The sequence below is a fragment of the Salmo salar genome, chromosome 06 (assembly GCF_965601325.2).
Source record: "Salmo salar chromosome 06, fSalSal1, whole genome shotgun sequence".
NCBI lineage: Eukaryota > Metazoa > Chordata > Actinopteri > Salmoniformes > Salmonidae > Salmo > Salmo salar.
Genome location: NC_138296.1, coordinates 30,070,524 through 30,083,792, shown reverse-complemented (window position 1 = coordinate 30,083,792; position 13,269 = coordinate 30,070,524). Strand labels below are relative to the sequence as shown.

General features: G+C 40.0%; 1 protein-coding gene across 2 annotated transcripts; it reads left to right on the top strand.

Annotated features, from left to right (window-relative positions):
• The first annotated feature begins 3,818 nt into the window (after positions 1–3,818).
• Positions 3,819–12,675, top strand: LOC145879820 (uncharacterized). 2 transcript variants are annotated; one of them, XM_082976435.1, is made up of 13 exons: positions 3,819–4,443; positions 4,739–4,851; positions 5,289–5,426; positions 5,563–5,632; positions 5,762–5,815; positions 6,024–6,080; positions 6,248–6,320; positions 6,606–6,695; positions 7,794–7,847; positions 7,950–8,042; positions 8,170–8,298; positions 8,452–8,617; positions 8,734–12,675. In XM_082976435.1, exons 1-13 carry the CDS (start codon positions 4,317–4,319, stop codon positions 8,776–8,778), a joined length of 1,209 nt encoding a protein of 402 aa, XP_082832561.1. In that variant the 5' UTR covers positions 3,819–4,316; the 3' UTR covers positions 8,779–12,675. The 2 variants fall into 2 exon arrangements, with proteins under 2 accessions (XP_082832561.1, XP_082832560.1); XM_082976434.1 differs by having other exon boundaries at positions 3,821–4,443; positions 5,560–5,632.
• Positions 12,676–13,269: the final 594 nt, after the last annotated feature.

Here is a 13,269-nt window from a genome sequence, read left to right as displayed (position 1 = left end):
TCCATTAGCCTGCTGTTGGTAGCGCGTCCTAGGGCTCTCTCCAAGCGCAGGGCTGAAGTTCCGGATAAAATGAGATTCTCCCGCCTGTAGGTTCGTTCAAACATGTCAAACGTTGTAAAACATTAATCTTCAGGGCCTGGAACACCAAGAGAGCCAATAAGATTCGAGGGGGATGATTTCATTGCCTTTAAAACCGTTTCCAAAGGTGGGGGTAGACATGGCCGCCGGCGTCATAATGGTGATGGCCCATCCCCTGTGACCAATTTCCAACGCGTCTCATTCACTGAGTTTCGACTGTATAAGGCTCAAACCACTGTGAAAAGACTGGCGACATCTAGTGGAAGCAATAGGAAGTGCTCACTGAACCATGGTTAACGGTGTGATTTATAGGGAAAGATGAGAAGTCGAGTCCACAATTCTGAATTCCACTTCCTGTTTCAATCGGTCTCGGGGTTTTGACTGCCATTTGAGTTCTGTTATACTCACAGACACCATTCAAACAGTTTTAGAAACTTTAGGGTGTTTTCTATCCATATATAATAAGTATATGCATGCCCTAGCTTCTGAGTTTGATTAGTAGGCCGTTGAAAATGGGAACGATTTTTTTTCAAAATGCGCTGTGGCGCCCCCTATCCTAGGGTATCCTCAAGAGGCTAGAGTATCCGGCAACAGTGTCTAGTCCGGAACCGAGGGAGACTGCCTGCGACCCGGAACCGAGGGACACTGCCTGCGACCCGGAACCGAGGGAGACTGCCTGCGACCCGGAACCAAAGGGGTCTGCACTTTGTCCGACAGCGATTTCAACATATCTTCTGACGACGAGGAATGTGACACTTTCATCATTAAAATATTCCTTTCCAGTTTGTGGTTGTGTTTTCTTCAAATGAGACACTGGAGGAGAGGCAAAGATCAAACTCTGATTTATTTAGTCTTCTGTCACTCTTGTTTTCAGCTTTTCAAGTTTATGCAGACACACACACACACACACACACATACACACATTCAGGCACTCACACATACACATACACATGCACACACGCACACAAGTCCAGGCTCATGATCATTCAAGTAAAATGTGTAGGATTTGTGTGATGTCTGTAACTCAACATGAATGTATTCTCTGAACTGCCTAAGTGTTCTATTGTCATGAAGCTTCAGGTAACATTTGATATAGATGTCTTGTCTGTACATCCCAGTCACATGGCAAGGATGTCCTCTGAGACATATTACATTACAGTACATAAGTGACAGAGGCTGGGGGTTGTTCTAATTGCTCCTCCCAGATGAAATGCCTGTAATCCACGTTAGTGACCGAGAGGTGGCCGAGAGGTGATCCAGGGAAAATAAATGAACCATGTTTGAAACCCTGTTTCCTGATCCAGCCTATATCTTACTCCCTAGGTATCCAAGCCAGAACAATGGGGCTTCAGGTTATATTGCTATTGATATAGAAACTCCACCATTCTTCGACAGGCGAGTCAGTCATCTGCAAGATATGAAGATGGAGAACATTTGTACCCAACACAAACAACATCCTTTCATTCTTATCCATGTAATAATTTCACTTTAAGCGGCCAAGGAGGGAAAGGCTTGCTAAAAGAGAGGAACAAGAAGCCAATAGTCCATGGGGGAACAGAGACTGAATCCTGGCAGAAAAGACTTGCTGAACCCCCTCTGGTGAATGGCACCATGATGCCAGGTCAACTTTACCAGATGATGAAGCCCTTGACAGATCCTCTTTATTTTTGGGGTGATAATCTAACTAACTTCATAACTGATATCTTAGGTCGGGTTAGCCTCTGTCTCGAATCTGTAGGTCAGTGGTTTCCAACCTTTTTCGGTTACTGTACCACCAAATGAATTTTGATCTTTCTTTTCTCAAATACAGTACACCCTGTGGATAGGCCAGGTACCTCCAGCGTTCCTAGTACCAATGGTTGGGAACCACAGCTGTAGGTGACAGTGCTGGGGTAGGGGAGGGTGTTGTGAATCTGAACCCTGATGATATCTGTCATTGCTCCCACAGCACTAATGGCCATAATGATGACCTGAGTCCCAATACTGTGATTCAGAATAAACCTCAAGAGTAATGGCCTGTCTGACAGGTGAGATTGTGTCTGTTTCTCCGTCTATTGCTAACTGTGTGCTCTTTACAGTGAAATGGGAAAGATTGTAGGAGAGCCTTATGGAAAATAATAGGCATACCATGTTTGAGGTCATGTTTACTGATCCAGTCTGTGTCATCTTGCTAGAAGCATTCATCACCTTGGGTCAGCAGAAGAGACCACTGCTCTGGTGGATAAGCAGGCCTTGGACAAGGACCAAGTCACCAAATGCCTTTAGTTAATAGGTAGTACTGTGAGTGGTCATTCAGTTTTCCATTATTTGCTGGTGAACTGGTAACTTGCTAACTGAATTATGGGTTTGGTTGTTTTCATGCTCAGCATTTTTTTTCACCAAAAGACAAAGGACCTAATGACATGGAGTCAAGGAGATGCAAACTTATAAAACGTGATAAGATATTATTAAGTATAAGATATCTTGTTAAAGAATATTACATGAGTGCCTCTCGAGTGGTGCAGCGGTCTAAGGCACTAAGGGTTCAATCCCGGACTGTGTCGCAGCCGGCCGCGACCGGGAGTCCCATGAGGCGGCGCACAATTGGCCCAGCGTCGTCCGGGTTAGGGGAGGGTTTGGTCGGCTGGGATGCCCTTGTCCCATGTCCTTGTCCCAATGAACGCTTGGCAGGACGTGTTTCAGAGAACGTATGGCTCTCGACCTTCGCCTCTCCTGAGTCTGTACGGGAGTTGCAGCGATGGGACAAGACTGTAACTACCAATTGGTATCCCGAAAATTGGGGAGAAAAAGGGGTAATTTTAAAATATATATATATATATTACATGAAACAATGTTATAATACTGTATAATATGATAAAACATGACATGACAGGACAGGAAATATATGATATGATATAATGTATATAATATATTTTTATAAATATAAAAGTACAATTGTGACTAGCTCCATCATAATGAGTCAAATCAACTTCAAGACACATTTTGAGCTTTAGTAACTGTTGAACAGAGGACCTCCTGCTTACTATACCAACTTTATTTCTCAACTCCCAATATCGAGTGATTAGCAGTCATACAATTGGAGTATCACTTCACAGTGATGATTTTGGGGAAAAATCACAGAAAGTCTGCCTTATGTTTTCAAAGTTCAAACCTCAAGATACGACTTCTGTATTCCGACACACAGACATGGCACGATTGCTACTGGTCAGCATTTTCTTGTTTCTTATGTAGCAAATTAGTACATTGATACATGGAAGAAAGAAGTTGATGTGTAACACTTGCGTCATAACATCTGTTTACAGTTTCATACCAACAACTAGCAGCATGCTTGGTTACAGTTGATGTTTTAGGGAAGTAGACCTCTTACTCATCATGACTGATTATGATAAAGGACACTCATTTAAAGAGGGCCCTGTGAAAACAGATGTTATAATTGTGGTAACATATGTTATAATTGATTGTTAATTAGATTGTGAAAGTATGTGCAGTCCCACCTTGATGATGTCATAGGTATGTGGTCAATCATTTCTCAGAGCGCAAGTTATATATTATGTGAAATATCAAACTGCTTATTTTGTTTTCTGTCACTCTTATTTTCAGTTTGTTTTCAGCAGCTTTTCAAGTTCATGCAGGCAGCACACACACACACACACACACACACACACACACACACACACACACACACAAGTCCAGGCTCATAATCGTTCAGGTAAAATGTGTATGATTTGCGTGATGTCTGTAACTCAACATGAATGTATTCTCTGAACTGCCTAAGTGTTCTATTGTCATGAAGCTTCAGGTAACATTTGATATAGATGTCTTGTCTATACATCCCAGTCACATGGCAAGGATGTCCTCTGGTTTTAGACTTACAGTATTATATTACAGTACATAAGAGACAGGGGTTGGAGGTCGTTCTAATACCACACTGGTTGGAGTTCAAGCAGTTCATTAGGCTGTTGTTGCTTGTGGATGTGTAAAGTCAACCGTCAACATTTGAATGATATGACACAACTTCTAACCAAGTCATTTCAAACCTTTTCTATGTTTCCATTGCCAACTGAACAGAATGCATGTTCCTTGCTGTTAAACAGTGTTCATCTAGCTCCCCATCTTTATAAATTACAACTTTGAAGAATCAAAGGCCCCAAATAATACACATAATGTTTATTCTGTGCGTCATATTGTACGTACCATAGCTCCTCCTCTGCTTATATAAACAACCAGGAAATCAGGAAATGGCAATCCATTTCACTGAGCGTGGAGGTGGATGTGTCATCTCAGAACTGAAAATGTTTTTGTTTGAAGTGGGTTTTTTGGTTGCTGTTTTGCAAGTCTATCCAACCTACGCTGTCGAGAATCAAGGTAAAATACCACATTATTGTAGAATTAATTTAAAAGTTTCCCTATTTCTCCCTAAAGACGGATACTTCTGCTAAATAAACTGCTTCAGGGCTGGGCCCTCAGAGAAGTCAGACCTGTTTGAGCGCTAGTCCTCTTCTTACACAAACTTTATCTATTCTTCTTATTTATTGTATTGCGATCTCAAACCTAGTCTCTTTCTATATTCCATTTTGTTTTTGTCTAAAGGAATTTGGAAGTGATTTTAGTAATAATACACAGAAATGTGTCCTAAATTAAACTTCCTTGACATCCTTAGCATGTACTTCGGTGGAAATTGATTGTGGAAATTTGAAGACCAGGGATGGTAGATACATGTATCTATACGACATTCCAGGTGTATCTGAGATTGCGGGGCTCAACATGAACGGGGTAAGTTCAAATCTGTGTTTTAGTTAAGCTATACAGGAAGTAACAACTGCAGGAGAGCAGTGGATGCAATCCACACAGAATTACTTGAATTAAAATAATACCACTACATACAGTGCATTCAGAAACATTGTTTTTTAGCCCTCATCAATCTACACACAATACCCCATAGTGACAAAGCAAAAAATCGTTTTTAGAAATAGAAAATGGAAATATCACATTTACATAAGTATTCAGACCCCTTGACTTTTTAATTGTGTGTAGATTGATGAGGGGGGAAAAAAACAATTTAATCCATTTTAGAATAAGGCTGTAATGTAACAAAATGTGGAAAAAGTGAAGGGGTCTGAATACTTTCCGAACGCACTGTACATTCCGTACTGATCATTTGACTTGCCTTTTTCCAACTTGAAATAGTTTTTTGTCTTTCTTTCCCACAGACTGCCATTGCTAACAGTGGAGGGGACAAGCCAATGGAATTTGATAAGAATGAGGTGGTAACAATGAACAACAGTTCAATCACCCTCTATAAATGCCAAAATCTGACAATGAACTTCATTTACAGTGATGCTACACAGGTGAGCCCAGTAATTTCACATTTTTTAGAGGTTGATTATAACAACTTACACATTTGTCTTTTTATTTCTGGGTTTAATCCCGTATTATTAGGATGCAACTGATGAAACAATATCCCTCCTCATTCCCTCTTAGCAGAAGGCTGGAACTGAGTCTAATGGTAAACAACCCCCAGTTAAGGAGAGATGTTCCCATTACATTGTCACAGGTAGACAGTTGACATTCCTCTTTTCCATCAATTTCAAGTATCTTTCAAGGACACGTAGAGAAAAGCACTAAATCATATTCATTCATTTTGAATACTGTACACCTTTTAACCTCTGTCTGGCCTTTGTAGAGATGAGGAATGAGGTTGTGACAACTGCACCTTTGAATTCAACTATCATCAAAGGTGAGTACTGAGATGGCTAATATTCATGATGAACATTGAGAGACCAATGTAAATCCCTTGAGAATTAGTTTTTATGTTTTCTTTTCTGAAAGCCTGCCTGAAAATTAAACTAAGGAAAATACTGCATAGCACATTATTCTGTGTTGTTCAGTATTTTGATTGATTATGTCATGGAAATGACTTTATTCTCTCTAATCATCCATTATAGATGGAGACAATCCTGATTCAAACCGTGGTGACACTGATTTGATCTGGAAAATCATTGGTGAGTGTTTAAGCAAATCTATCACCACAGCTTCCTCTGTATGAGAAAATAACAAGTAAATCTGACCTCAAAATGGTGCTACCAAGATCAACTACTGTTAGGTTATTTTAAAACCTTTTCATTTGTGTGAATATGTCATCATCTGATGACTACATTTTGTTTTTCAGTTGGTATTGTAGCTGTTGTGGTGGTCATTGCTGCTCTGCTCTGTGTGTTTAAACCTTGGAGAGACAAACAGTGGTGAGTATCCTATATAATTGTTTTTGTGTTTGTGAAGGGAGCTCTTTAAGTCAATTAGAATTGTTGCAGAGGGTGTATGTTAGTTATGAGACTAGTTCTCTCTGTCTTACTACTAGGGTTTAAAGTCAGACCAATGGGGTCCTAGCAGGTCACAAACAGGATGAGAACAGCCTGGAACTTGCAGGCCACTTACAAACTATAGACTTGTTGGCCATTTTGTCAAGTTACTGTTGTTTATCAAACATTATCCTTAATTTCTTATTAATGTAATAATCTAATCTTTAGCCACCAAGGCCACAGAGACGTGGAAGAGGGTCAGGGCAATCCAGAACCAAACTCCATTCCTCTGATGCAGAATGAGCGACGTGATGCCAGGTAAACCTTTCCACATCCCTTTATTGATCTGTAATCAACCACAGAATGATAGTCTCTCTTATCTTCAGCTGTTGCTATGGGTCATATTAGTTTCTGTCTCTATAGAACAGTAGCTCTCCAACCCTGTTTCTGGAGAACTACTGTCCTGTAGGTTTTCAGTCCAAACCTAATCTAGCACACCTGATTCTAATAATTAGCTCAGGGATGGGAAACTGGCAGCCTGCAGACCCCCGTTGTACTGTTGACAGCTAGAATAGTAGAATACACAAGGTGCAATTTCGAAATTTGGTTGTTCATCAGCAATTGTCCTCTTGTTATGTCAGTCACTGACAGTCGCTCAATTAGTCCATGTCAGCTAACAATTTTTTAGATTGGTAAATTAATCTAGCCAGCTATCGAAACTTGTGGTAATCATCGTCAAATTGCTAACTGGGGGGGACCCATTGACTTTGTAAGTCACTCTCTTTTAGATATCATATTGACATGCTAGCATTTCTCTCCACCCTATGGCAAAATGTGTAGAATTGCAGTAAATTAGCTGTAAAACTGCTGTTTATTGATTCCACGAATGGCAAAATGAATAGAATAGCATGAAATGACGGCTTTGGGCCGGCACCGACTGCATGTGTGGGTATGAATGTGGGTACACAGACCCACTAGCCACTACAACCCCTCATAATGAGTTCGGATTTTTGTGGCCCCCATCAAAGTTGCCCATCCCCGAAAGCTGCATCAGGTTAGTTACAACTGGGATTGGAGACAGAACCTACAGGATGGTAGCTCTCCAGGAACAGGGTTGGAGACAGAACCTACAGGAGGGTAGCTCTCCAGGAACAGGGTTGGAGAGCCCTGCTATAGAAGGTAAAGGAAGAAATACTCAATAGATCCGCATGGCATTTCTAAATACCAGTAATGTCTATTGGCAAGCAACAACTTTCAGCAAAGACCCTGCCTTTTGAGCCCTGCCCAGGCAAGACATAACATATTCAAGCCAGAAGGGCAACTGGTGTATTTTTGACTGTGGTGTAATGTACCGTAGATGATTCCAGTTGTACCTGTGGGTATCTGACTGAACCTTTGGTACATGTTTTATCACAGAGACATCAGAAAGCCTGATGACGGTGAGACTGTTGAGGCTGTGGTTGTTCCCAGGTTAGTTAAAATACCTCTATTACATCTTTATACTCTACTCTGTCCTGGATCAGTTTGCCTTGCTTATCCTTACAGTCATGGTCATCATGATCTCAATTTTAGTGACCAAGGAGGTGAGCCAGGAGAGGAGAACAGGCAGCCCATGGACAATGAAGAGACAGGCGCTGACACCCCTCTGCTGAATGGAGATGCCAGGTAAACTGTACCACATGACTAATCACCTGTCAGTCCTCTGTAATGTAGGCTATGGATATGGAGAACATTTGTATCCTTCCCAATCGAGATCCTTAAATCCTTATCAATGTAATAATCTCCCCTTTAGCGACCAAGGAGAGGAAGGCGTTCTAGGAATGGAGGATGGAAAACCGTCAGACAATGACAGAGCAGACACTGAAACCTGTCAGAAGACACATGCTGAACCCCCTCTAGTGAATGGACACCATGATGTCAGGTAAACTTGATTACATATTGATACATCCACAACTCATTGGGTATAATGTCACCAACCCCATTTTCCCAGGGTTCATTTTAGCCTCTGTCTCTTTAGGGGACAGTATTATGGTGGATCATGAATGTGAATGTTGATGTCTTATTTCTCCCACAGGGTTAACAATGAGACTAAGGAAGTGACTCCTGGTGCACAGAGTCCAGGACCTCCTCAGATGAATGGAGGACCTCCCATGTTTAACAGAGCTGCAGAGGAGACCACTGCTCTATTGGACAAACAGGCCTTGGACAAGGACCAAGTCACCAAACCTCCTGAGTTAATAGTAAGTACTGTTTATGTCCTCTGACAACTGGTGAACTGTTTGGCTTGGTATCTAAAATGATGGGACTGGTTGACTTTTAGCTCCAGCATATTAGTAAGTCTTGTGTTTTTCCCAAGGACAAAGGACATAATGACATGGAGTCAAGAAGAGGAGAACTGTAACAAGCGGTGGACGTTTGTATAACAAAAGAGAACCTAACGCCATATAATAAGATACAGTAATACTGTATATAATATACATATTATAAGATACACATTTGTGACTTGCTTCATCATAATCAGTCATGTCAACCCAAAACACATTCTGAAAAGTCTTTCAATGATTTTCTAAAATCTAAGCAGTTTATTAAGTTAATTCTCTATGAGACAGCTGTAACTTGGATAAGTTAGGAAATGTGTTCTAGTATATCAGTTGAAATTACAAAACGGCCCAAAACTTTTAGATAACTTATCTAAATTATTATTATCTACATGTTTAATTACTATTATCTGAAAATGAGTGTGCGACATGACTGATTATGATACAACACGTCACATATTAGCTATACAACATTATATATCAAATTATATGAAAGTATGATAAGATCATACACTAGTATTGTATAGTATACATACAAGCAATTATATATATAACACACACGTGAAAAGATGCTTAAAACATGAACCTCTCTAGTATTGACATATCCAAGATCATGAGGTCTCAATGTCTTGTGGACATGTCAAATAGCTAAACATTGACTAGGCGTTATTTAGAGTAGGCCTCATTATCACAGGGCCCAGTCTAAGAAGCTCTGTTTTACTGAAGCAATTATTCATTACTTCTGAAATGAGAGTTAGCATGTCAGTTAAAATAACTTGCATAATTTGTCCCATTTAACACACACCTGTAATCCTACTTTCAGTAAAGAAAGTTCATGTTCCATTTTAGACTCTAGATGATATTACACCAGACTTTATTTAAACCACTGTTTTCATAGGAAATCATGATTGGTCAGTTAAAACAGGTAACACTTCATATGGATGTTGTCTTTATAATGCAATATAGGAGCGTTAATAACACCTTCTATGCATAATGCATCAGGATGCACAACATAGGTGCTAATAACTGCTCATGGACATCTATAACTGAATGAAGCATTATCACCAGGATGTGTAATGCCTTATGAAGCAAAGTATTACTATGCCAGATGCCATATTTGAAAAGCACATTAGGATCGTTATATTATACATTATGTGCTCGATAAGTGATTGGCCATATTGTAATTTCACTGCACACCCTCTTACACCTATGTAACTCCACCCAAGTTGCAAAATGACACAGTTGTTCTTACCCTGTAAGCAGTCTATGGACAAGATAAGAAAGCAATCCATGCTTTGGTTTTGTTTACTGTACTTGGTCACAGAAATGCTCATGTTTTAGCATTTGTGGCACATATCCAAGTCAATAACCCTGATATAAGCATTTTTGCATTTCATATCCAAATCATCCTAAAGCAGGGATCCTCAACTAGATTCAGCCGCAGGCCGTTTTTTCTTTTTTTCTTTGAGTGGATGGTCAGGGTGCTGGAACCTAATTACAAATCATTTGTAGACTGCACATTAACTGCAAGAAGCCCAAACATATATAATATTTCACCAAAACATGATCATTTCAAACCCTGCTTACATTTGTTTATAATCACATATATCTATCTATTAAGCGTGGGATTTCTTTCCAAAATTACAATCACTTGGAGCTGATTTGCTGGTGTTTAAAAAAAAAAATTTCAGGGGAGATTAAAAAAATGTAAAAAAAATTGCCAACCTGGACTCAGGGGTAGTAACATAGTAAAAATACATCCGGGACTCTCCAGTTAGTATGATACTGTATTAATTAGTGGATGTCCATCCATTTCGGATGATATGTTACGAATTGCAATTTTTATATGTTACGAATTTGCAAAATGTATGATATGTTACAAATTCAAATATCTTGTGGTTAACGTTAGCTAAGTGGCTAGGTGGCTAACGCTAGCTAGGTGGCTAGCGTTAGATAGGCTAGGGCTTAGGGTTACGGTTACATTTAAGGTTAGGTTAGGTTGAAGGATTAAGGTTAGGGGAAGGGTTTGCTAACATGCAAAGTAGCTAAAAAGTAGTAAGTAATTGCAAAATTGCTAATTAGCGAAAATGCTAAAGTATCTCGTGATGATATTCAAACACGCAACCTTTGGGTTGTTAGACGTTCGCGTTATAAGTCCACCCATCCGAAACCAAAGCATGGATTGCTGTCTGTCTGAGCTTGTCCATAGACTGCTTACAGCTTAAAGAAAGCAAATAATATTTTGTAATTTGGGTGAACTATCCCTGTAACAGGAGTGCGGAACTCCTACGTGAAGTCGTTACAGTATAGCCCTCTGACACAATTTCCTAAAGAGTATTTCGTGTAGGTCATACCACTTAGCTTCATAATCCATTGAGGCACACACTGGTTGAAGTAACATTGTATCCACATAATTTCAATGAAATTACGTTAAACCAATGTGGAGTAGACATTGAATTGACGTCTGTGCCCAGTCGGAAGGCATTATGCTGCCAACTTATAATTACATTTATTAGCAGCCATTAGAGCCTATGTCGTGCATTATAATGCATATTGCGCAGATAAGGTGTTATAAATACACTTATAACACATTATGAAGAGGGTATTCATAGGAAGTGTTACCCGCAGCTCTTGCGGAAGGAACTGTACCCAAGTCCCCACCTACTAGTGACATTGTGAAAAATATCACACCTTTAGACAGGAATTGTGTAGCTATGTTAACATTTGTGTTCACCGTTTCATAAAAATGTTTAGCACATTGAGAGTATCTGTCAGGTCAAATGACTTAGGCGAATGACATACCCACCTACTTTGAGACCTTATAACCTTAGTGTCAGAAAAGGTTCATTTTCTTCCTCTTTTGATTATGTTAATTTGACTTACTTGTAATGTATTTGATGTCATGTATGTTGGTTGGTCCCATACTTTCATGAATGGTTTTCGCCTATTGCTTTTATGGTTAGTTACCTTCCACATGTATTTTGAATTATTTCCTTATTACATTTTTATGACCAATTTACACTGAGTGTACAAAACATTAAGAACATGACAGACTGACCAGGTGAATTCAGGTGAAAGCTATTATCTCTAATTGATGTCACTTGTTAAATCCACTTCAATCAGTGCAGATGAAGGGAAGGAGACAGGTTAAAGAAGTTTTTTTAAGCCTTGAGACATGGATTGTGTGTGGGTGCCATTCAGAGGGTGAATGGGCAAGACAAAAGCTATAAGTGCCTTTGAACGGGCTGTGGTAGTATGTGCCAGGCTCACTGGTTTGAGTGTGTCAAGAACTGCAACGCTGCTGGACTTATCACTGACAAACAGTTTCCCGTGTGTATCAAGAATGGTCCAACACCCAAAGGACATCCAGCCAACTTGACACAACTCTGGAAAGCATTGGAGTCAACATGGGCCAGCATCCCTGTGGAAAGCTTTCGACACCTTGTAGAGTCCATCCCTTGATGAATTGAGGCTGTCCTGAGGGCAAAAGCGGGTGTAACTCAATATTAGGAAGGTGTTCCTAATGTTTGTACACTCAGTGTATAGCACTATGCATTTTGACTGTTGGATTGATATGATCTGCTCGTACATTGCCAATACAAGTGAGTGAGTTAAGACTATTGTTTAATGAACGACTCAGGTCTGATGGATACAATTGTCCCTCATACTCTCATGTATTATTTGTAACAAACTTTTTGCATGTATTTGTATGAACAAACCTCCACATTATTGTCATATCTACTTTTTAGGAAGGCTATTCTGTAGAGTTTTGTGTATGGTCACAACTTGTTTCATTTAATACGTTAACATTTTAGTAATTTAGCAGATGTTCTCATGCAGAGTGATTTACAGGAGCAATTCAAGTATAGTGCCTTGCTCAAAGGTACCTCGACAGACCTAATCGGCTCGGGGATTCAAACCAGTGACTTTTCAGACTTTTCAGAGTTGCTTTCCTTTTAACATTAAAACATTCCTTTCCAGTTTGTGGTCGTGTTTTCTTCAAATTAGACACTGGTGGAGAGGGAAAGATCAAACTCGTTTTCAGTTTTTCAAGTTTATGCAGACACACACACACACACACACACACACACACACACACACACACACACACACACATCACACACACACACACATACACGTGCCACGCTAATGCTCCGGGTTTCTACAGTAGCTGCTCATGTGATCATGTACACAGACTGTATGTCTGTCTTTGTGGGATGTCTGATGTGTTCACCAGTAACATACAGGAGCCAATGATGGTATGGCATGGTATGTATGGTACAGTATGGTATGGATGATGAGTTTCTGATGTTTTCCTATTTCCTCCCACTCTGAAATGTACCATGTGATTGTAATAATGATATTCCCTTCACACCCTCCACTCACTGAGGGTCAGATGTCACAGTCAACCTAGAGTGTTCACCATCTTTATAAACATGTTAAAAACGCTAACTACTAGTGATCACTTTACCCGCTGAATCATTCGAACAGTTATCTACCATGAGGTAAAGTGATCTAACATGCGGTAAAGTGATCTAACATGAGGTAAATGGGGCAGCAGGTAGCCTAGTGGA